Consider the following 25,204-nt stretch of genomic DNA (forward strand, 5'->3'; position numbering starts at 1 on the left):
GAGTACCTTTAATGGATGTATTAGATCAAAAAATGATTCTACTTTTGTTTGCCTGAGGTAGGCCAGATATTAGTTTCAGCTACAATGACTTTTCTGCAGAGGACGCACTGTGAGGTCACAGGTAAAATTTCCACTAAACGTCTACGTCTCCACAACCGCCACGTTTCATGGCTTCTTAACTGTAATCTAAGAGGCCTGCTTTCCATCATCTGCAAGATACCGAAGGAGGCTGACAAATGTTTCTCCTCTCAATCAAATTTTGTAATATATGCCATGTATGATCTCAACGTTTGTGTTGGACACTTGGCTTTATCCAATACTTCACATCATGCTGTAATTATCCTGGCCTCTGACCTTTTTCCATGCTAGTTTTTTCCTGCTGTCCTTCCTTCCATCTGTGGACTCAATTCGAGCTTCTCTAAGTCTGTTAAAGATTACTTGAAACCCAGGCGACAAAATGCTCGATAATTAAGGTCATTGTTTTGTACAAAAAACTGAAAAAATTGTGCCTATCCGTCCGAAAGAGGAGTCTCCTAGAGACAGAGATGGACCATTTCGACACACTTGGGGCCACTACTTGTGTGGTCCGCCCTTTGCCTTCTGCTGGGAAAGACCGTTGAGGTTAGTTAGGAAAAGCAAGACAGGATGAAACCTGCTCTTCAGCTATCTGATTCGCTTTAGTCTTGAAGAGAGCAAAAGACGGAGAGAAAAAGAGTAGTTAAAGGAGGTAGAGTTTTTCTTCCATGCTGAAACCCATCAAACAATTGTTATCAAAATCTAGAGTTTAATAAAGATAAGAGATTGACTGAGACACGGATGTGATCAAAGTAAATGGTCTAAAAGGATCACTGCAGCTGTTTGATTAACCTGCATGTACTGTTTAGTTTCACAACATTTATTTTACCCCTGAATAAAAACACACAGATCTTTGCTGTAATATAACTGCTGGTATAATGTTGTAAATCCTGTTTTAAATTATATGAGCTGCAAAAAGATGTTTCAAAAAGATATTTTTTGATCAAATATTATTTTAAAAAATCTCAATTTGGGGCTGCACCATCAGTAACTTTGGACACAATCTAGAGACTGCTAACTGAATGGAAATTACAGACTTTATTCGTGATATCAAAGTGGAATTAAGTCTGGAATAGCACAGGAATGGAGATTACGACTATAAAGTCTTTATTCATACATCATCATTTCCATTGAAAGCTGGTTTAATGACTCAGAGGGAATTACAACAAGGAAGCAGATGGAGGCTGAGACTTGCTCACCAACTGAGCATATAACTGCTGATAGAGACATTGGCTAATGCAGAAGTTAAACTTCTGACCTTCCTGTAACAGTATGACAAAGTATTTCTTAACAACTAGCCACCCCAACAACGTTCCGTCATGATGACAAGTTGAGGTCTGGTTCACTTAGGGTTCAAAAACAAATCCCACCCTTGAACTGATTAGATCCACCTTTGGCGTGTCCAATCCAGCAAATACAATGTCCTGATTTAAAGCAACTTTGAGATTAAAAGTAGCCTATAGTCAATCTTTTTTTAAAGTTACAAAGTATTCCTATGAATTACTTATTTTACACTTCATGATTTATATCCAATGCCAATTTTTAAGGCCTTTAAGTAGTGCCCTAATGACTTTGGTGTCCCCATGAGTTTCATCTGTTGCAACCAGCAAACATGTCAAAGTTTTCACGCATCCAAAGGAATATCTAAACATCTACTGGATGAATTAGCACAAGATTTGGTACAGCCATTTATGGTTCCCAGAGAATGTATCCTAATGACTTTGACGATCCCATGACTTTTAGTGTCACCATGAGGTTCACATTTGTGATTTTGAGTGGAATAACTATTGGACGGATTCCCATGAAATTGCAATGCAGTGTAAAAACCTTTGCGATTACCTGACGTTTAATTTAGTGACATCATCAGGTAAAATCGCAATTGTTCCAATGCATTGGTTGATGATGGGATACCTGCAAAACCAATGACATTCCCATCAACCTCAGCCCTACTTAATGTTTCGAGCTAATTAGCAAATCACCAACTAATGACAGAATGTTGGTATTGCCATTTTGAGCCTGTTAGCATGATAACATCAGTAGTACGTACAGTCTCACAGAGCAGCTAGCATGACTGTGAACTATTAAGATTCATTCACACCAAATTAGTCGAGTTGCGTTCCTCCAAAAGTTGATTCTGTTTCAACACTTTGCCATTTTTTTTTGCATTCCCTGCAGTTCCCACCACCACAGCGCAAATGCCCAGCCCACATTCAAATGAATGGGAAGACTTGCGTTTTCACCGCAAATTTGGTGTTAGCCTTTTTAGCAACTTTCCCTAACCTTAACCTTATGGTAGTTGCCATATGAATCCAGTATTGTCATTCCTTTCCAGCTACAGGTTTTTAAAAAAGACCACAAGAAGTAAGAATGGGAGCCTTCTACCTCCCACATAGACCCCCACACTGCCTCCCCTCTGTTGTGAGCAAATAAAATCCAATACTCCATTAAGGCAACCTAAACAAAACTAATCAAGATTTGGGGTTAAAACAGAAATTTAGGTTCTCTTTGAGGAGGTGCCAATCTGAATAGATTAGACAAAAGTGTGTGTGTGTGTGTGTGTGTGTGTGTGTGTGTGTGTGTGTGCGTGCTGTTTTTGTTTTTTTCCTGGGGGTAGTCAGTAGAAGCTGAATGCAGATGAATGACAGAGAGAGTGTGAAAGAGGGGGAGAAAGAGAGTTTGTATGCAGCGTTCTCTGCTAAGCTCCACACAGGACCTATCATTACCAGATGTCACAGTGAGGGTGGCTGCCAGCCGAATCACTGCTTATTGCTTTAAACTCAAACTCTCTGCTTCCTTCTCTTCTTCTCCTTCCTTCTTTTCCTTCTCCCTGTCTCCTGCTCTCTCTCTCTCCCTCTTTTTTTTTTCTTCCTTTCCCTTCTCCATTTCCAGCTGTTTTTGGAGCACGCAGCGAGAACGGGGGAAGTTCTCCACCAATTGTTTCGGTCCTGAGAGGAGCTCGGCGGTCGGACCCTCCCCTTCTTCTTTCTCTCTCCCATCTCTTTCCTCTGTCTCTCTCCCTCTCTCTCTCCCCTCCCCTTGTTGTGACAGAGCACACCTGCTTGATGTTGGCTGCACGCATTTTGAGTCCAATTACACCATAGGCCCTCGCAGCCACTTCAGTCTCATCCCCCCCATTCGACTGGATTTTTGGGAGTCAAGCTCATCTTGCACAATTTTACTCTCTCTGCCTTGCTTCTACTGAGAACAGGTAGGTTAATCCTTTACTCTGAGAGAGGGGGAAAGTACGGGTAATAATGACTGAAGTTAGGTGGGGAATAAGGAGTTAGGTTCAACATGGACTCATCTTTAAAGTGAGAGAGAATAGTCTTGAGAGAATGGTTTGTTTCTGCTAGATTGTGACTTTTTGCATGACAAAATCTATAATTCATGATGTAATAGTCACATTATTTGCTGATATATATATTATTGTATAAAGATAGGATTACTGCATGTGTTTTTTAAGTTACATTTGTCAAACTGGATTTATGTATGATTTGATTCAGATAGTCGTAAATTCATCTATGTTGTGTATATTCCGGATGTTGCCAGGTCTTGTTCCCACAGCTCTCTTGGCTTTGGGATGAGAAACCTTTAATCAGTTCCAGTCCAATCGGCATACAGCTCAGTGAAAAGAGCAGCGGCTAAAGAAGGGGGTGTGGTAGTGCAGTTGATGCTGGTACCTCACTCCTTCGCCAAAAAACCTTATTCTCCTGGCCCCTTAGTTAATCTTCGAGGTATCCAAAACCGCTGCCATGTGATGTGTTCAGCACTGTTTCGATTTTACAACTTCAGCTTCGTAATTAGTTGCTTTTTCGACACTTGTTTGTTGTTTGATAGGATTTTACCCATATGGAAGTCCATTCCTCAAACTAGTTTTGTGAGTGTTAGCTTTATACATGGGAAGTGAATCAGATTTGTAATGCTTACATAAAGTGAAGGGGTTGAGTGAGGGGAAGGCAGAACATTTAGATGATCTACTTAAGTTGTTTGCTTCAACATTTGCTAACGTCAGTGGAAAGTGTTTTTTTCCAGTTCTGTTTTTATTTAGCTTTTCTTTCTTTCTTTCTTTCTCTCTCTCATTTTTCCCCCTGTGGCATTGGATTAGTCTACAATCAAATGAGGGGGAAAAAGCTGAAACAACAAAAGCATTTCTTTGTGTTGATTCAGCCCATGTTGCTTGTCAAGACTTTGATTTGGAAAAGTTGTTTCTGGTTCTTTTCACACTTCAGCAGTTCATTTGGTGAGCAACCAGACTGTTTTAACCCCAATCTCTTATCTGTCTGCTCTGCAGCCCTGTTTCTTCTCAATGTGAACCTTTTCTGCCCACAGTGGCGTCGGCTGCTGTGTTTTCACAGGAGCAGGACAGGACCCAAATTGCTAGGGGCAACTTAAAGCGAGCAGCTTTGAAGAGGAGATGAAAAAAAGCTGTACCTGGCAAAGCACAGTGCCATTAATCCCATAATGGTACAGCTTCCTCTATCAAAGAAAGGTCTGAAGGCTTCCCGGCAAGCCACCACACAACTCTCAGCTAACTCATTACATCCTTTATGCCAGCATGGAAAAAAACTAATAAGGCTCAGCTGCACTGAATTGAGTGGACCGGAGTGAAACTGAACAAGGGGAAAAGTGAGACAAACAAAAGAGACTGAAAAGTGGGACTTAGAATAGAATAGAGGCTAAAAGTGACATAAACACTGCACTAAAATACACTTTGAGCAATAAAAGTACTTCAGCAGTTCAAGCTGAGCAGGAGTTTAACATTTGAACCAAAAGTGAGTGAATGAAAGGTTAGGAGGAGACAAGGCCCAGAGTTGCACTCAGGGGCTGCTTTTTCCATCTGGACTTCAACTGTCTGGGTCCAAAACTGCAAAAGAACAATGGAATTGAATTGACATCAGCCATGAAAGTTTTTCCCCAGAAGGTTCCACTTGTCAGTCCTTCTGGCCAAAGTTTGAAGGGTCAGACAGAGAAAGAAAATACCACGAGTTAAGGCAAGGAAGCTGGGGAAGGAAGGAAAAGTGCACAAAAAAGGGTGGAGGAGATGGAGAGAGAAGAAAGGGAGAGAAGGTCGGGCAGTTTGTCCACGTCTATGCAGCGCAGACTGTTGATAATGGGACTGAGGTTGATGGCAGACTGACAGCTTTTCTCATGGAACAGCTGAAATGTGGTTAAGCCGCTAGCTAGTTTCTCATGCCATGGCTCCACAAAACAGGCTTGCTTTAGAGACCCCTAAAATGATCTTCCAATAATAGTTATGGCTCTGACACTTTTTCACTTTTTCTGCATTGAGAAATTATATTGATTGTAGTGGTCAAAAGAGTGCCTTGGGTATTCTCGAAGCCAAAGTACATTCCATGCAAACATAACGGCTATTTTCCAGACGGAACTGATTTGGAATAACCCCTATTACAAGAACGTTTTGGCTCTGAAATTGTTTGTTGGACGTGTCTTTGCATATTTTCAGATACACATGTGCTCACAAAATCCCCCGATATATCAGCGATTTGTAGGAAATAATGACCACTGACTCCTCACGCCACTGCCAAAGGAAGAGCTCAGGAAAACACGTATGTTTTTACATTTGAGCATTATTGATAATGCTTATGTGTGTTACTGCAAGGGAGGGAATCTCACATTCATTTGGTGATGGGTTAAAAGGGCCACACGTGTTTTAAGCGTCCTGTGGCCTTGTAAATACCTTCCAGTGATTCATTGCTGACAGACGCTCTGCAGAGGCCGACGCAGGCCTGTGGAGAGTTAGATGGGAGGAGGGGGGAGCTAATGGACATGGGTGGAGGACGGGATGGAATGGGCGTCTGCTGTATTGTGTCCTTCTTTGCAACATGGTTTGATTTGGTAAAATTACAAAACAATTTTGAATATGATTATCTTTCTATGGGATCTCATTGATTTTCTATGCATCAGAGTTTCAATGAAAGGCAGTGACAGAGGGGAGTAAGTGACAAAGCAAGGGAGGCAAAATTGCTTTGCTCCCTCATGCGAGCTCTGCTTCCTGTCTGGGAATCATTAGTAATGCTGGGGCCAGACTTGGGGGAGGTTGGTGGGAGGGATGAGACAAAAAGAGGGACATAGGAGAATTGACAAGGATGCCGCTGCCACAGGAAATGTCGAGCCCCACTGTTTTTTCACGGTCACATATGGGATGATGAATCGCAGGTTTCAGAGACACGAGAAGAAGATGGAGATGGTTCATGGATCATTTACCACATGTCCATATCTGGGATGTGGTAGATTGTAAATCTTCTGAAAATACAGACTAAACTTACTCACAGCTGCTTGTGCTTTTAAATTCTTTATATATCTCTTCTATACCCACCATAGTTTAATGTGCAGTGCTTCAACAGGAATCTCTTGACCATTCAAAGCCTCTTTTGGAAGGCATTGAACCACCATTTCAGATAGGTATGCTTTCCTGGTTCACCAATGATTGAAGTCCAGAGTGAAATGACTTACATAACAGATACATAATAACTTTCATGAACTTTCTTCGATAGTAAATGAACATCCTCACCCAAAGTCAGCATATATGCTTTTTCAGAATTATGTCAAAAATTTAAAAAAGGCTTAATTCATCAGATGCATTCTATAGCATGGTTTTTAGAATTCTATTAGTAGGAAACAAGCTTGTACCAATTGCTGCCACATTTGCACTGATTAGTGTCAGTCCAGTTCATGTGAATAAAGCCTGTTTTTTCATCTTGCAAGCTGGCATACAGCCGTATCACAATGTGATGTCAGTGAAGCTGACCCATATCATTTCATAATGATATGAAAAGAACTTGGAAGAGAAGAGTTTATAAAATCGGTATATTCAAACCAATGTTTTAAAAGGAATGCCATTAGTTAGTTATAAAACAATTGGAGATCAGTGTGTGATATTTTGGTAACGTGTAATGTTTTCTTAGCTGCGGGGGGAACTAGATGACACATTTTCTAACATCAAGGTTTGACTTCCAGCTCAGTTTGATCCCTCCGTAAAAGTGAAAATGATAAGGGAATGCCTTTCATCCTGTAAAGGAAATCTTCTTTGAGGGGATTAGAAATGGCGAAATACAGAGTTTGCATGGTGAAGTCATGTTTCAGCATGCTCTGTTGGCAGCCCTCTGGGTTTAGCATGTACACACACACACACACACACACACACACACACACACACACACACACACACACACACACACACACACACACACACACACACACAACCCACGCACACAAAGAAGTGCGTTTGAGGAGCCTGTGTCGGGTGTTCAGTAGAATATTTAGTTGTGTGTGTGTGTGTGTGTGTGTGTGTGTGTGTGTGTGTGTGTGTGTGTGTGTGTGTGTGTGTGTGTGTGTGTGTGTGTGTGTGTGTGTGTGTGTGTGTGTGTGTGTGTGTGTGTTAATATAGAAGTAGAGGCATCTTCTTTAGCAGTCCATCCTGCAGCGCATGCGGCCCCATCCGAGCACACTGGTAATGAAAGAACCAACGCCTGGGGCACAGCAGGTTGACTCATGCATCAAGAAGGGAAAAGCCTGTATTTCAACTTTTAAAGATAAGATTGCATTTGGCTGTAATTCCTTGTTTTCTGGGTTTTGAATTTAGGGTGACCTTCAAGTTCACAGACAGGCCTTGGCTGACCACTCTAAGTTTCTGTACTATAAACAGCCCTCTATCTCCGTTCTAATCTAATCTAAATTCCAAACCCCCTAACTCAATATTAATACCACTTATAGATTATTCTGCAGTTGTGGTTGCCAAATGTTAGTTAATGTCCCAAACAACAATCCTTGAAAATCTTTTCTTCCCGGATTTGTTTCAAAATCTTGTTTTAGTCTCATCATTAACAATTCCTGGGTCTGATTATGACTCACAAAGTTGCAGTAACTCTTGTCTTTCCAGTAATGGTGCTGCCAGTAAATGCCCATAGAGCTTAGTTTAAGATCACTCCCCTCTTCTTCTTGCCTGTCTGGCTCACATTAAAAGCTGCTGAAGCTGCTGAAGGTTGATGGATTGATGTCAGATCACATGGAGGGCCACATGTGCATGTATGTAGGTTCATGTGCTTGTGGCCATGGGTCAAAGCAGGGAGATACGGTTAAGAAACCAACTAAAACTCTGTTATTTTCTGTGCAATACTGCTTCTTTAAGCAGAGCTGGTACACTGGCTTTAAAGGTAATTTTCCATGTTCCAGCCTGCAAGAAGAGTCAGATGTGAGGAGTTCACAACATTTGTATCTCCTATGAAAAGTGACTTTCAAATACTTTCCAGTATTGGCGATTAGTGTATCATACTACCAGACAAACTGATCCGGCATCCAAGCAAGACAAACCATCAAAGGCATCTACAAACTCTTTTTAACCCAGAAGTGCTTTGCATCTCTAAATCAAAAACTACTGCTGCTGCCAAGTCTGCAGACAAGGTTTTCGCTGGATTGAGCTTTCTGCTGCGCTCAGATAAGAGAGCCTGACACAGCCAAGATTACTCACTCTGTTGAAAACTGGAACAACGTGTACTCTGGATCAATGTTCAGACTAGAGTTCTTTCTTACGACGCCTCCCACTACACTATGTTCTCGCTGTTTCCAAGTGAGACTAAATGGCAAAAGTTTGACATGGAAAAATGCATCTACACAGCGAACATTGTGTGACACACTTCCAGAACAAGAGTAAAATAAAGAAACAGTCAGAGGAAAAGCTTTCCCATCCAACAAAATTCTCCTCTGAATGGAATTGATTTCAAGATTGGATATTCTCTGCACTGTAACCACTGGACTGAAGCTGTACAGTGTGTCAAAGTGGTGGCTGTTTTGTAGACATGAACTATAATTACTGCCTGTGTTGAGAGTCCCTCTGAGCCCTGATCCCGTGACCTGGTGTAACCCTAACCTGGGTTTACACTACGTCCCCAAATCTCTTTCTCTTGCTTTATTTCTCATTCTCAAAGACACACTGTTATTAAACTTTGAGTGACCTAAAGCTTTGAATGTATTTTTACTACTACAGTATGTACAAATAAAAGGTGCACATGCAGCACAACTTGTGCACTTGCTTGAATTCACTTAAAAACACAAACAATTACTCAAAAGACAGAAAGTAAGCAAAGATACAGCACATAAGCTTCATGCACATGCATACAGACCATATAAACAAGCCCAGAGTCACTTTCAGTGACCCAAAACTGATGGTTTTGGGTCAGTTTCATCATCCTGGTCCTGATGTTCGGGTCAAGGTCCGTTGCAGTCCAGCTACTCACAAATCATTTGTTAGCAGCTGCGGCTAAAATCTGCCCTTCAATTATTGTGGCATCAAGGCGGAAGGAGCAACGTTTGGCTTTACACATGGCAAGCAGATTGCTGGGTCTTTGAGACTGTGTGTGTGTGTGTGTGTGTGTGTGTGTGTGTGTGTGTGTGTGTGTGTGTGTGTGTGTGTGTGTGTGTGTGTGTGTGTGTGTGTGTGTGTGTGTGTGTGTGTGTGTGTGTGTGTGTGTTGCATGTGTAAAGGTCAGGCAGTTCCATGCATCTCCACACAGTTTGAGTTTGAGAGAGTGTACGGATGTGTTAACCCCAAGTTGCTCCCGAAGGCTTGCCATCGGTGTGGACTGGATGTTGCATGAATGTTAGTTAGAGTCTGATGGTGGCACCTTGCATGGTAGCCTGTCATCAGTGTGTGAATGGGTGAATGATATGTAATATACTACTGATTGTAAGTCGCTTTGGATAAAAGCGTCTGCTAAATGACTGTAATGTAATGTAATGTAATGTAACTGGTTTGTGGTTGTGTTTTTGAAATAGAAGAAAGCAAAAGGAAGCATGATTCTCCCAGTGACTCCACATGTACAGTATATGCCTGCTATGTAAAGGGCTTTAATGGTTAATGTGATTTATTACTTTTGAATAGATGATGTAGCACAGTGGTAGCCATAAGATTTCCCATCCCCTGTGTATAACTGTAAAAGTTAATGCAGATGTTCTTTTTGCAAAGGACAAAGAAACAACATTGACTGCCGCATAAGCAAATTACACCAGCACACCAAATCAAGAAACAATAGAAAAACATCAGTACATGTAGTATAATGATTCCCAAACAGGAGTATTTCTCCTGTAAGGGGTGGGTGGAAAGATTGCAGAATAGCTCAACCGATTTGGGAAAAAACAAAACAATTCAATAAAAAAATACATCCACATAATCAGGATTCATATCTAAATACTTGATGGTAAATCAAATGTGTGAAAAATACTTGTAAGAAAGTTAAAAAAGCTGATGTCGAAGCTCAAATAAATAAAATAAGATAAATAAAAATGGATACATGCTTGCTAGATAGCTAACAATTGATAAATGATGGAAAAAATGGTAACTAAAATGACTGCATAAGCTTTAAAATATGGTACTGTTGGATATCTTAAAATAAATGTTAAACAGCTCAAATGGATTGTACCAGTTGGATTGGTTATCTAAAAGTAATGTACAACCAGCTTCTGCCACTGCAAGTGGTCATAATGCAAACTGAAATATAGACATTTGTACAATTATAATGGTATAAAAACAGTGTAGAATTCCAGCTTTGAAATGTGGAGGTACGTCAGATGGAAACTCTTGCAAAACACTGTTAAAGTAGGTATTTCAACAACATTATTTAATTCAGACAAGTATCACTACTTTTTCCTTCAGGTCTTTTTCATTTGCTCTCCATTTCGCAGTGATATAATCATTCGGTCCCTCTAAGGCTTGTTCCCTCGGACAAAGTACTATTGTGTCATGGTGGTTTGCTCTAACCCTTGCCCTATCACCTTTCACCTTCTGTCTAACACTGACCACTTTAAGAGCTTTCTTGACCAACCCTCCCTGAATTGCAACACCCAAGTGTTTAACCTTCTGGTCCTTCACCTTTCACCTTTCACCTTTTGCCCTTTGCTTCTCTCGACTTCAATCAATGTCTCTTTTTTCGTCTCTTGTTTCGTCTTTCATTCAACGTGTCCTTCTCTCTTCCCAGAGGAAATCAAACCGAGAATGGTAGTTTCAAAACTAATCATAGACAGACTTTTCTGAAAATGTATCCACCCAAACCTTTGATCTGTGTCTTCCCGTCCTGCAGGCTCCCTGCTAGCAGAACCATGAGGTCAGCCTGTCTCTCTCTGCTCCTGGTCACTGCCTGTTGGGCTCTGCCCTTCCGCCAGTCTGGCTTCCTGGACTTTATGATGGAGGATGAGGCGGGATCTGGTTTGCCTGAACTGAAGCTAGACCTCCCTGACATGCCTTCAGGACCCAAATGCCCCTTCAGATGCCAGTGCCATCTGCGAGTGATCCAGTGCTCTGACCTCGGTAAGAAAAGGAACCTTGACGGTTCATATGGTTGTGTAGCATCACACACATGAGTATGTTGATCATTTGTCAAGCACCAGCACATGACGTGGGAGCACCCTTATTTTGGTATGGCGTGGTATAAATCAATGGTCTCTCTCTGGTTGCACTTTCTTCATCAGTGGCGAGTGAGTCTGAACCTCTCGTTGTCTCTCTCACACCACCAGCCTCCTCCCCCTGTATTTCCTCATTTTGCTTTTTAAAACAATCAGTGAGCAGCCAATTCATTTTGGAGACACAATAAAAGCTAGATGGACAGTTAGTAGACAGTTGGACTTATAGCTTTCAACCACATCATGTATATGTGCTTAAATTCGTCTCAAACCCGTGCACATAAAAACCAGGTGCCTGCACGTGATAAGGCAAAGTTTTTTGAGCAGAAAGTCATCCTCGCCCTGCTTGCACAAATGCGGTTCCCCCGACTTCTCGCCAAGTTGACTTTTGAGACTTTGGGGCCCGTGATGGAATGGACAGTGGCTGATGTCTTCACTCCAGCGTGGGCACAAATTATAATGATCATCAGGCATTTGCATGAATGCGATCACTTGAAATTTGAACCTGCTCAGTCACATAAAATGATCGCATATGCAACCCCATTTGGTTGCAGTCTGGAGCATTGTTTGTTCTGATGCTACATATAGCCCTCAATCCCTAAAATGAATCAGTGGGAGTTGATTTTAATTATGGTTAAGTCCAAATGAAGCAAGTTTCTTTTTCAAGTCCATTTTCTTTATCCACTCCTACGCGATTTCAAACAAAAGACTTAATTGGATGAGATGAGGTCAGATGGGTGTCTGCAGTCATTTCAATGTTCTTTTAGTGGGTTGAGTGACATTAAGTTTTTTTTTTTTAAGAGCGGAAAAAGCCCCTGACAAACCGTCCACCCAAACCCACATTCATTTCAGGGTCATGTTACGTTATGCATTATTGCAAAGTCCTCCAGAGAACATTACACCAATGTTGTGACCTTAAATGCTCACAGATGCTGTGAGGCTTATTTCACCTCTGTGACAAATACAGTATTTGCCCTTTCTTGGCAAATTGTTTTTGTAACATAGGTGGAGATTAAAAGGTCAGATTTGGGTTTGGAAAGTCGTGAACAAACCAGAGTTTTACCAAGCTTGTTTCTCAATGTAAATTTTGCTCATCAAGGTTAAAGACTACAATTACTCTGCCGGCTGTTTTAATTCAGCACAGTCACAACAATTTACTCGATCGTCATCTTTGTTGTTTTGAGCCAATCCACTCTGTTAGTCCAATTTAATATACAATAGCTTGAGTCATAGGGACTTTGAAAAGTCCCTGACCTCATTTATTCTTGTATATTACATAAAAGTGCTTCGCTACGCAGTTGGGTTTGATCGTTTTTTTGGCTCTGCTTTTATTTGGAAAGTTTGGGGCGCGGGCTTCAAGGAGGCAGATGATGGAGAAGAGGGAGTGACACAGAAATAAAATGGCATTTGCATATAGTATTAGTATAAGAAGAGCATGCAGACAGCTCAACAGTCAGAGAGACAGACAGTTGGAGAGAGTAATGTTCAGGAAAACACCGATTCCATTACATCAGTCCTCCACCCAACAGACACAGCTCCATGGCACGATTCTGCACTCCTGCATTAGCACTGTTGGTCCCGCGCCTCCATCTGTTCCCCAGGCCTGCACGCAAACACGCACGCACACACACACACACGTTTAGACACATGCAAGGATTCAAACGTATATGTATATATTTGGGCACACAGGCCCAGGCAAGACAGAAGAGCCTGCTCACCATCCCAAAGCACCCTTTCACTTTGTAGATGTGGATTTTTTTCTGAGTGATTTTGGCAGAATGACAACTCAAAACATTCAGGAGAGAAAATTAAGCCTTTGGTTCAAATGAGTTGTGATTATACAGTATTTCCTTATCCATTGACTGGTACTGCCTATTGTTCTTGGTTACAAGTATAAAGATTTATCTAATGCCACAGCAGCTCCTCTAATTAAAAATGTACCTTTTTATTAATAGTGTTTGTGTAAGATGTGCAGTTATAAATCCAAACTCAAATCCCATGAGTATTTGATGATGCAGCCATGATCAACTTGTCTTACTTGAGGAAATAACATAAACACTGTCATTACTGCTTGGAAGTGATCAAAATGTCCAGCGCAGTCCAAAGCAATCATTTGCTTCATTTCCCAATCACTTTTGCTATAAAATGGAGTAGAAAAATTCTGATTATAATAGTGGGGGCGTGACTTGAAGTCCTGTTTTTCTTGTTCATTTCCTCAACATCATCTGAGAAGGTTTGATTCTTGACATTCAAATGATTTATTTGCACTAGTCAGCTCATTGTTGTCGTCATCGCACTGCTTTTGTGCTAAACAATTTGTTGTATATGACCACCAAAAGATGACTCTTTGTAGAAAATGTCCTCTTCTGTAGTACAAGTATAAAGGACCTTAGTATTAATGAAAAAAGATAATTTCTGGAATTAACTGTCACCAGATAATTTAATTTAATGTAAATTGTGTGAAGAGTCTTCTTGCAGCAGGAAATGCAAAAAAAAATACACAAGAACAAAAAATCTGGGTGAAAGATTTTACTTTAAGGAATATTTCTTTAAAACAAATCTGGGTTTTACTGCAAAAACTGAACCAATTACCTTTGTACTTTTTGTTGATGCTACACAAACTAAAAGACCATTTTTAAACTGGTAACAACTGATAGCTGCTATTCCAGCATTAAGTTTTGCATTTACACAAATAGTGTCAGAAACTGAAGCAGCAAAGTCTTAGAGTCTGACCTTTAGAGAAGAACTTTAAAAAAAAGTGTTTGTGCAAGTATAGAGGTACACATTGTGGTGCTGCCATGATAGCGGTTACCACAAACAGCTGCGATGGTTTGTGGTTCATCCACTGCCCAGTTGATGACAGAAAAGCAGACCTAGCTGGACGTAATGTTTGGGTGAGCTGCACAGAAGGCTTCACAAGCTTTCAGGACAAAATGTGTCCAGACATACGTGTGCGGACTGCAGATGCACAATGTAAGCTTCTTTGTTAAACAGTTTATCCTACGCCTCTTCCTCTGAAATGTAAACTACCCGTTATGAATCTCAGTGTATTTTTTGTGGTAACCACGGATGTAGAAGAGCATACACCATGACTCCCAGCTGTCTTCACTCCACCACTCCACCAAACAATCTTTCACTACAGATGCCATTTTCTGTGTCACATTAGCCATGACGTGCCGTGATAAAGTCCAAGCAAAACGATCTCAGCCTGAGCTCAGTGTCCAGGTATGCAGTTGCTTACTTACTCCAAAGGAAATTTGTTTTAAGGTCCATTTCCACCATATGTGCCTCTGAGCACATTAAACCCTTATTTGGTCCCTTTGGAATGTCACTATAAAACCCATTCTGCTCTCAGTCCCTATCATCCAGACTTTATGGAGCATGCTACTTTGACAAAGCAGACTTTGTTATTTCAGAGTGTCGCTACTGTAACTGCAGTTACTTTTTCCTACACATCCAGGTTTAATTCTTAAGCCCCGGTAAACTTGTTGTTTTCTCCACAGCATTAAATATTCATGACTAAATAAGCAACAATCAAAGTTAAGTTCAGAAAAAAAGAGGCCTAAGTGATTAGATTTGATGCACAGTGCTAGCAGCACAAACATATTCTTTTTTTTTCCACATATTGGGAAATTCTATTACATCAGTGGATTATCCAGGCATTGCACAGGAACAGTAAATAGACATAACAATGGGAGAGTTATGAATCTATAGAATATAAATATTATACTAGAATACCAAATTTCTACGACTCAAATGTAAAGAAAGGGTCACATGCAAATTTGTTGCAGTTTTTTTAATACAATGAAGTAGAGTGTGAGAGTAAAACGTTTTACCAATTCACCTTTTTCTAACTGCCCACTTCAAAGTTATGACAAAAACACGAATAAATAAAATATCAAGCAATGTCAATTTTATTCAAACCTCTTCCAACCTGTCTCTAAGAGAAACCCAGTGTGGTTGAATTGCAGTGAGAACATAATGATACAATAATCTGACCCAATTGCAAGCAGAGAACCAACACTTTGGGGATATGTGCTGTGTGATGGCATTTGTTGAGGTGGACTACAGGTTAACACGAGTGGGAGATTACTATAAATAAAACAATAAGCTGTTTAAACTCTACAATAAACTGGCCATAAAACTTTCAAACCATTGACATAAAGACAAGTAGGTCCATTTCCTGTCGAAGTCAGAGTGTGGTTAACCTCTCGTTACCAGAACCAGGGCTGTCACCACCTCACCTCAAACTTAGTTTCCTATTGCCCATCATTCTGTTGGATTTATTTCATTTGCAGGCTTCTTACCCTCCTACCCAATATCTGATTTAACAATGTCTCGTTAACATTCAACATCAGGTCTGACGACAGTTCCTGAGGACATCCCAGACGACACCTCCCTGCTGGACCTGCAGAACAACAAGATCACTGAGATCAAGGAGAATGACTTCAAGAACCTCAAAGGACTACATGTAAGAGACATTTCACATCCATCTGCAGAGCTTCATGTCTGTGTTGTATTTCTAATGTTATGCAATGGGTTGTTATGCAACCATATAACTCACTGCAACCCCCCAATGTGAACCTTGGTGATCCCCATTGGGAAACATCTTGTTTAAAAGTTATTCTTGAATTATTTTGTTGTTCTTGGTTCTTTGCCCATTAATTTCTAACAACATGGACCCCATGTCACATCCCATCCCCAAACTCTCCTCAACCTCCTCCATGTATCCTCCACTCCCCCAGTCAACCAGGTGCATGGAAACCATTCACCCGTAGGCTTTGCACCCTCACGCCCCCAATCTCCTTTAGCTTTCTTGCTTGCAATAAATACCTCCGTCTGACGGTCGGAGCTGTTTCCACTGTAATGTAAGTGGCATCTCAAGGGAAAGGACCACATACCTCACATTGCCTCATATCTGCTTTGCATGGGAGTGGATCAGCACGAGCAGCGAGAGTCCTATGCGAATATGGTTGGGATAGCACATGCACCTGGTTGAAACAGCTGCTGACCTTAAATAAAAATGTCCTGTTTGTGTAGAATCTCATCTGGAAAGAACAGATTTTTTATTGTCCCATGGTGCAATTGTAGGAGGAAATGTTTGAGTGGAAGAAAAAATAGCGAAGCCTCCAAAGTGTAAAGTATCAAATAAAGGTCAACTTCCATAATAATAGAAGTTGTGAAAATAGGAACAGACAGGAAAAACTTCTATATAAATGCTAGACTGAATTCATGCAGTGTTTTTACTTCCCCAAAGTGTTCCACACTACACCATGCAGCAAGAATTAAAGAAAATAAATATTTAACAGTAATATCTCATGTCATCCGATATTCTTCCTTATAGGCTCTGATCCTGGTGAACAACAAAATCACCATCATCCACGCCAAGGCCCTCAGCCCTCTGACCAAGCTGCAGCGTCTCTACCTGTCTAAGAACAAGCTGAAGGACATGCCTGCCAACATGCCCAAGAGCCTGCAGGAGCTGCGCATCCACGAGAACGATATCACCAAGATCAAAAAGACCTCCTTCCAGGGCCTGTCCCACATCATCGTCATGGGTATGCAAATAAAATTGTATTTCTCGTTCAAAAATGCTAATATTTATATGGACAGCTTACAGGTTGAAGAGGTTTGTGGTATATTCTTCAACAGTATAGGTCACATCTCCGGAGGTATGTCCAAGATTGTGCGGATGGTTACAGTTCAACAGGCGTGATGAAAATATTTACCCGTTTAACCAGTGTTTGAATTGAATTTTTCCACAGTCTGTGCTGGGTTTTCTTGTACTTTCATGAAAACAAGAGGCTCTCTTAGCCGTAGTTCAATGTTGATCAAAAGATCAGAAAGTATACATATATGAAGTAATGTTCCAAACGACAATGGACCAACTCAAATAGCAAAAGTGTTTTCGCACTACCCTTCGACAGCTTTGAAGGACACAAACAGTCATTTTACCCAGTAATTGTATTCAATGTTCAAGCGGGTACTTGTGTACGAATGGTAAATTGATTAAAATGAAATGTGCATTATGGCATTTGACTGTTGAGACAAGATTAACATTTCATTTACATGCATGATAACATCGCATATGTTTTATTTTGTTGTCCTTAATCCTCCTTCCTGAGCTTTTCCTCCACTTGTCATCTCTAACTTCCTGTTCCACAAATGAAAAAATGCCAAGGCTTAATTTAAGCTTAAGCGTGGATTCTGTCACTTAAAATGCAAGGATATGAGAATTAAGATCCGTGACAAATCAGGGAATCTTGCATGGAGAAAGGCTGTGTTGCAAACACGTGCTATTCTCTTGCCCAAGACTTTGTTTACTCATGACTCAGCTCTCTGTTCCTGTAACACCCCAGGAAATGAATCAACTTCATAGACGTGATATGTTACGGCTGTTCTCTCTCTTTTTTTTTTTTTTCTGTCTGCACTCACAATTTTGGGGTTTTTTCTTCATTTTTATTTTCAGAGCTTGGGTCCAACCCTCTGAAGAGCGCAGGAATTGAGGCCAGTGCTTTTGCTGACCTAAAAAGGGTCTCCTACATTCGCATTGCAGACACAAACATCACAGAGATCCCCAAAGGTAAAACACTGATATGAATTCTCACAATGTTTTGCCTTAAACCAAGCTTTATCTAGCAGGGGTCAGCCAAAAATGTCATTATTTTATCAAAAGAATGCATGCTTGGATTTAGGTGTCCAGTAAAACACTGTGTAAAATGATACATATAACTTTCATACACTTGGAAACCGTCACCCCTTGACAATCGATCTTGATGAATGAAGTTGCTAACTAACAATAAAAATGTTTCCCGAGTCATCACTTTATCAATGCTGGGAATCCTCGTCTTGTGGGTTGTCAGGTCTGCCAAACTCTCTCTCTGAGCTCCACCTGGATGGAAACAAGATCGCCAAGGTGACGGCTGGCGGCCTCAAGGGCCTGAAGAACCTGGCCAAGTAAAAAGAACTATGATTCTCTCTTCACAGTACCCCATATTAACCTTATCATTTCTTGCCATTGTGAATTGAGTTTTCCTTAAATTCCTAATATTCTCAAATAATGTCTTGTTTTTTTTAGTAACCAAATGCTATTCGTACCAGACCAAGAAAGGTTTTAGCTGGAAAACTCGTGATTTAATTGAATCATTGAGTTTTTAATTATACATTCAACTTTTTGAATGAACTAAGCTTCACTTTAAAGAGGAAGATTGTCTTATTTATTCTTTCAAAAAGGTACGTAGACTAGCCTCTTTGGAAACATGATATTTTGAACATAGATTCATTTCCTGTTCTGTTTAGTTTTTTCCTTGCTCTCTCATGTTCTCATTCTCTTGTGTGACATGTGTTCGCTTTACTCTGGTATTACTGTTTACAGGCTTTTACTGTATAACAAAACCTGAGACCAAAGCAGTATTTTTTAGATAATCAAAATAACTGGTTTGCTCATAAAATGTGGACACACTGTGTTTATAAGATTACTCCTCAGATTGTGCCAAAGATGGCATACCAAACGAGAACAAAGAGGGCTTTGATGCAAGATGAGTAGAGTTGGAGAGGATATGAGAGAAGGATGGTTTTTATTTTCCACTTGCTCATTTTTTAGAAATAGACTGGGAAAGTGATGGCCTCATTCACAGGTGTAGCTTATTTTCGGTTTCCTCATTTCCTCAGCAATTTTATTTCTTACCATATTGTTAGCCAATAATCATTTTGGCAGACGGAGACAAGCACTGATGTCACTATCTTTTTCCCTACTCATGCAATTTGTGCTTTTATGTTCCTTGTTCTGCTATAAATTTGCACATTTCATTGTCTCATCCACTTGCTGATTTGTTTCCTGCAGGCTGGGTCTGAGTTATAATGAGATCAGCTCTGTGGAAAATGGCACTCTGGCTAATGTCCCCCACCTGCGAGAGCTGCACCTCGACAACAACGCTCTGATCCGTGTTCCTGCTGGCCTGTCCGAGCACAAGTACATCCAGGTACATACTGGTTTAATGAACATCATAATAGAAGTACTTACAGTGTTTGAATGCCCGACATGATCACAGGAACCGGGGGGAATTGTTATGGCCACCATTTAGTTCCAGTAAATTAACTGTGAGCATTAGTTCCTGTAGGTTTCTCATTTTCTTATGGTGTGATCACACGCAGGTCATTTTCTCTGATCGAAACCATACTGAAAAAGTTGACCTTGTTGCATTTTTGCATTTGGTTTGCTTAGATTCACACTGCCCGATTACAAGTCAAGCAAGCCTTCAATAAGAAAAGGCACATGGATTCATTCAGTATGTTTATTGAGTAGAGTGTTGGTAGCCTGTCGTACTATTATGTTACAGCTTTTGGCAGTAGGGGGGAGTGTAAACAGACCTGATTCAAGGCGCTTTGACTGTAGTTTGGCCTCAGTTTATGTCATTTAATTAGGCATCCATCCCATCCCTATAAAACATGTTTGGGTAATTTCCTGTAGTTCGTTGGGGTTTTATATTAACTCCTAATGAACTGCAGCACTGTTCATGTGTCAACCATCTTTTTTGCGGGTTTATTGCGAGCACACACATTTCAATACCAAAACCAAACTATGAGAAGAAAAGAGTTTGGAGAAATAGTGTGTAACAAGCCAGTAAGCACAGTTTGTACTAAGTGATTTCTCAGTGAAATTGGTGTACTTAAAAAATGAACTATAACATTATTATGAGAACTGCATGAGCTGCTAAGATTTTCGTGATCATGATTTTTTTCTTCTTTTGTTCTTTTGTTCTTTCCATGTTCCAGTACATAAGACGGATAATTGTACTCTGCTTTGGACTTTTCTCCATGTATAGTTTACAATCTTTGGATCTAGAGGCTTTGAAATCTATAATTACCATTATATTGTCTCTCCCAGTGTGTTTGTGGCACTTCCCTCCTTTTTGTTCTTATTTCTAGGATCCTTCTCATCCCTCTAAGTGCAGCATGACGAGGGCTACTGTTCTCAAAACACAATGCTCAGCTGCATGATTATGTTCATATATGCTTTTAATATGCGTCTGTTTTGAATATGCATCTAAAGCCATGCTTGTTCTCAAATATCAAGAAGCATCGACCACTGTTTATAGTTAAACATCCTGAAGGGAAAAAAAGTATTTGGCTTTCTTGAGCTGTTATTATTTGTTTGGTGACTTATGATTATCTTTTATTTTGTAAAACCTAAATTATCGCCATGCACATCCCACCCAGTGACCAAAAGTTGTCATTATTTTAATCCCTTCTCTAGGTGGTCTACCTCCATGCCAACAAGATTGCAGCTGTGGGAACAGAGGACTTCTGTCCTCCTGGTCTCAACCACAAGAAGGCCATGTACTCTGGCATCAGCCTGTTCAGCAACCCTGTGCCTTACTGGGAAGTTCAGCCCATCACCTTCCGCTGCGTCTTCGACCGCTCCGCCATCCAGCTCGGCAACTACAGGAAGAAGTAGAGCGTCCCGCGCACCTTTGCAAGGAAGCGTGTGTGTTTGTAAATGAGTGTGTGAAAGTTTTTCCAAGCGTGCGTGTCTGACCACAGCTCCACAATACTGACCCCATAGCTACACTTCCTCCCCACAGATGGTGATGTCATTAATCCGCACACTCATTTCAAAACGTTAGTGGACATGGACCTCAAAACACAGCATATCATTTTCAATATTTAGCTTCAAGGTTGGTGCAGCAGTAGAACACACGGCTTACAGCAAACACCAGCATACAGTTATAAGCAAGCAATTAACATTCCAAATATGTTCTCACATACATGCTGTATCATTTTCATTGTGGACAAATTGAAATTCAGAGGTGAACCCTAACCAAAAAGATTTAAAACCTCACTCAGTGGAAAATGTTATAAATCCCTCTTTGATCAAACCCACTTTAGCCATTGTCTGAATTATAAGAAAGCTGACCTGTAGAGCAGGCAGCAAGGGGTTAACTTGTGTTTTACAATACCTTTAACAACTGGTATACTAGAATGTACTAGATATTACCTGTGTACTAGGAATAGCATATACAGAGTGTAACATTACAACGCTGCACTCTTTGAATGAACTCAGAGTTTCTATTTGTATTGTATTCAATTCAAGTAGAGATAAAAGCAACCGTGACTTCTATCACATTTTGATTTCTTGTGCTTACTTCAGTGTTGATTTAGTTCTGGGTTTTTTACACTTTTTCTTCAATACGTTTCCTCTCATGTACCTTTCCTAGTATATGTTGTTCCATTAAAAAAAACAAGGTGAAAATAGCTTATAAAAAAATGTAGAATAAACAATATGTTTTAAACAGAAGCCATTTCCCAAAGATTTATATGCATGCTCTTATATATATTTTCCTTTCAACTTGAACCTGATGCTTTCTGGAATCTCTTGTTAATCCCTGTATGTATTCGTCTCCATGTTTCCCAGCCATTTCATATTTTTTGTTAAGAGTCAAGAAAAATATGGTGTATGTGGACTAGCATGCCCACTGCAACCATGTTGGTGTGAATGTTGTATGTATAGACGCTGTATATAAATGCTGTATAAAAAAAACTTCTCATTTGCTTAAAGGCACAAGCACTTACCATAGCTCAGACTTAATATATCAGCAACAAAGGTGTTCCTCCTTTTTCCCCCGGAGAAGGGGCTCCAGCTAAGGTGTCCTGAACAAAATAAAAATACTAATGGAAAAAGTAGCAGTTTTTGATGGATCAAATGACCATGCATTAATTATCAATGATGTGAATGGAGATTTTTTTGCTCCCTGTCACTGGATGGCGCTGTGATAGCTTCAGCACAAATAGAGAGAGGGCGGCGACTTCCTGGTGAACAAGGTCAAGAGGAGGCACAGGTACCGTTGTAAAGCAGGTGAGACACCTTAACAATAATCAAAAAACACACACTTTAGGTGATAGTGCTCCAGGCACATATTCATGATATTAAAAAAAAGGTTGCCATGGTTTATTTTAAAGATATTCAAATGTTTAGAAAATTAGCTTTTTTTATGAGATGCACATATAATATATATAAGTTTGTCATTTCAAGGACTTTTCAAAAGGAAAAAAAAGAAATCCACCCAAACAACCATACAGTAGATTTATTGCCCCATTGCAACAGATATTTCTGTTGTCCAGCTGATGACTGTGCTTTAAAAGAAAAATACACACAACAGAAATCTGCCTGTTGACATATTTCGGCCTTATAGGCAGTTTTAAAAAAGTTTCACTTTTATCATTAACTATCAGGTTTTGTTTAACAAAGCACTGTTTTTGTCATCTGGTAACAATATATAAATATATATGGGTCAGATTCTTCTTCTATATGTTCTGTTAGCAAAACTTGGGGGCCCATTCTTTACATAAATTTGCTCAGGAAATTAATTTTTCATCGGAGAATAGTGTAGCTACTTTAGCTTTAATAAAAGCAGCATTGTAAATTAAACTATGGCAGTGTCCTGCTTTAGGACCGATGTTAAACTAACTAAACTGCAAAATACTTAAACAAATAATTTAGTCCCATCGAGCCTTTGAGAATTATTTTTCATAAAAGATTAAATAATATTACCAGTGCATGACAACAAACAGAACTTGTTCCAAGTGCAGCTTCCCATCTATTTTGTATAATCCCTTATCCTGTGCAGGGCTCAGGGGGGGAGGAGCCATTCCCAGCATCCATTGGCCAAGAGTCAGGGTGCATCACAGGATGTACTGTATACATTTCCAGGACATATATGAATCTACATATATACAAATAGACGGACAGCGCATTATTTTTACAGTCTCCAGTCCACCGTTTCTGTGGTCTGTGGGAGAAACCGTAAGCTCCCTGAGGAAATCAAACTGACACAGGGAGAACATGCAAACTCCACATGGGCCGGCAGGTTCGATAATAGACTTTCTTGCTGACAATGTGACTTACTTAGCCATCTTACCAACACATTTGTGTCCCAGGGGGAAGTAAAACAGCTGGGTAGAGGGTCTAAGGAAAGTCATAAAAATCTGACTACCCCTGCAGTCTCCAACTCATATTGATGGGTTTTGTGGTCTGAGGTAAAAATAAAAATATTTGCACAAGAACCATTTCTGGCCTCGGCCACCAGTGATTTAAAATCGTTCAGTCATTTAAGAGACTGTAATGGGAATATTTAAAAAAATAAATTATACTCCCTTGAGACATGTGGTGGTTGAGACTCCTGCCTCTGCAAGCAGGTTGTATGTTGTCTTTAGCATTTGTTCAACAATTCTTCATTTAGTTGCATTGTTTGGAGTCTCAGAAGGGACAATTATCAATAACATGCTATTAGATGAGAAATAAGTGAATACATAAGAGTTTAATAGTTCAATTTATCCCCGAAAAGTTATGTTTTCTTTAGAGCCAAAGTATTAGTGCATTACTACCACCAATTGTTTATTTTCAACACACTCCTTTCTGTTAATTTATTTCCGACTAATGTTAAACGCACAACTACTTCAAACAAACAATTATCATTATCATAAGCAGCAACAGAAATGGGAGGTTTGACATAAAAGGATACATATTGGGAAGAAAAATGGAGAAAAACCAAAAAATGGTGTGGGTATAAATGACTGAATGTGAGATAGGATTGAAAACATGTAACAGTTTCTATTTATTTCATCAACTTCACTGTTAGAAAAATGAAAAATGAGAAGTCACTTCTGGGCCTCCACAGAAAAGCTGCTTTCCTCACTTAAATTCTAACTGTGTGGCATTGAATTACAAATTATGCATACTGCCTACCCAAAAAAGAAGTTATAAAAGAAAGAACATTTAAGAGTTATGATTGGCTCGAAATCCTCTCCCTCTGATATGACTTGGGTCTTTTTTTTTTTCAGACAAGAACAGACTGAAAGGCATCAGTGTTTGAGTGCTGGCTCTCATCCCACCACCTCAGACTCAGTTGAATATAGCAAAGTGAATGTACTTCAATCTGTTGCCCCCATGTGGTCCATATTAGAACAGCACTCTTTATTCTTTGCCCGTCTCTCCCCCTTGAAACACACACATGCATGAGCACGGTGCAACTTGATCTCCTCAACAGACGACTATCTTCTCTAGACCATAAGGACTTAGACTTATTGCCTTAGGCCCGCTGCCAGTATGTGTGCGTTTGTGCATGTACTGAGGTGTCTGCAAGGTTTTTGTAATGTGAAAAAAAAAACTTGAGAAGAAGAAGTACTATAGTAAAATCAGATGTGTGCAAATATGTTTCCATCGACTTTATTCAGAGCATTTTTGCACAAACTGTACACTCATGCACGTGTGTGTGTGTGTGTGTGTGTGTGTGTGTGTGTGTGTGTGTGTGTGTGTGTGTGTGTGTGTGTGTGTGTGTGTGTGTGTGTGTGTGTGTGTGTGTGTGTGTGTGTGTAGGTTATGTGCCTGTCTTGTGCAGCTTATGCAACCAAAGTAAGCTGAGCTGCTTCACCGTGTCAAAAGCGAAAACTGGTGAGATTCTGCCAAAGAGCATATGTGTAACACATCTACGCAGACGGTTATTTCAATCTGCAAATCCAAACTACTTTAACCAAATGTCGCGCGCACAAAAACCTGGGCTTATACTGTCTGATACCTGTGATGAGTTGCTAAATTCCTAAATCAAATCCTATCAACAAAACAACAATGTGTTAAACCCTATTATTACTGGGCACGAGATTTTATATTAAAACAATACACTTTATCCCTTAATATGGGGATTGTGAAATAAGAGTAATT

The 25,204-nt window shown here is 40.1% G+C and overlaps 1 protein-coding gene across 1 annotated transcript; it reads left to right on the forward strand.

Moving 5' to 3' along the window:
• The first annotated feature begins 2,834 nt into the window (after positions 1–2,834).
• Positions 2,835–22,171, forward strand: dcn (decorin). Its single transcript, XM_054624329.1, has 8 exons — positions 2,835–3,283; positions 11,169–11,395; positions 15,846–15,958; positions 16,832–17,045; positions 17,957–18,070; positions 18,351–18,444; positions 19,331–19,469; positions 20,744–22,171. Exons 2-8 carry the CDS (start codon positions 11,188–11,190, stop codon positions 20,942–20,944), a joined length of 1,083 nt encoding a protein of 360 aa, XP_054480304.1. The 5' UTR covers positions 2,835–3,283; positions 11,169–11,187; the 3' UTR covers positions 20,945–22,171.
• The last annotated feature ends 3,033 nt before the right edge of the window (positions 22,172–25,204 follow it).

This window comes from Anoplopoma fimbria, chromosome 23, assembly GCF_027596085.1.
Source record: "Anoplopoma fimbria isolate UVic2021 breed Golden Eagle Sablefish chromosome 23, Afim_UVic_2022, whole genome shotgun sequence".
NCBI classification, from domain to species: domain Eukaryota; kingdom Metazoa; phylum Chordata; class Actinopteri; order Perciformes; family Anoplopomatidae; genus Anoplopoma; species Anoplopoma fimbria.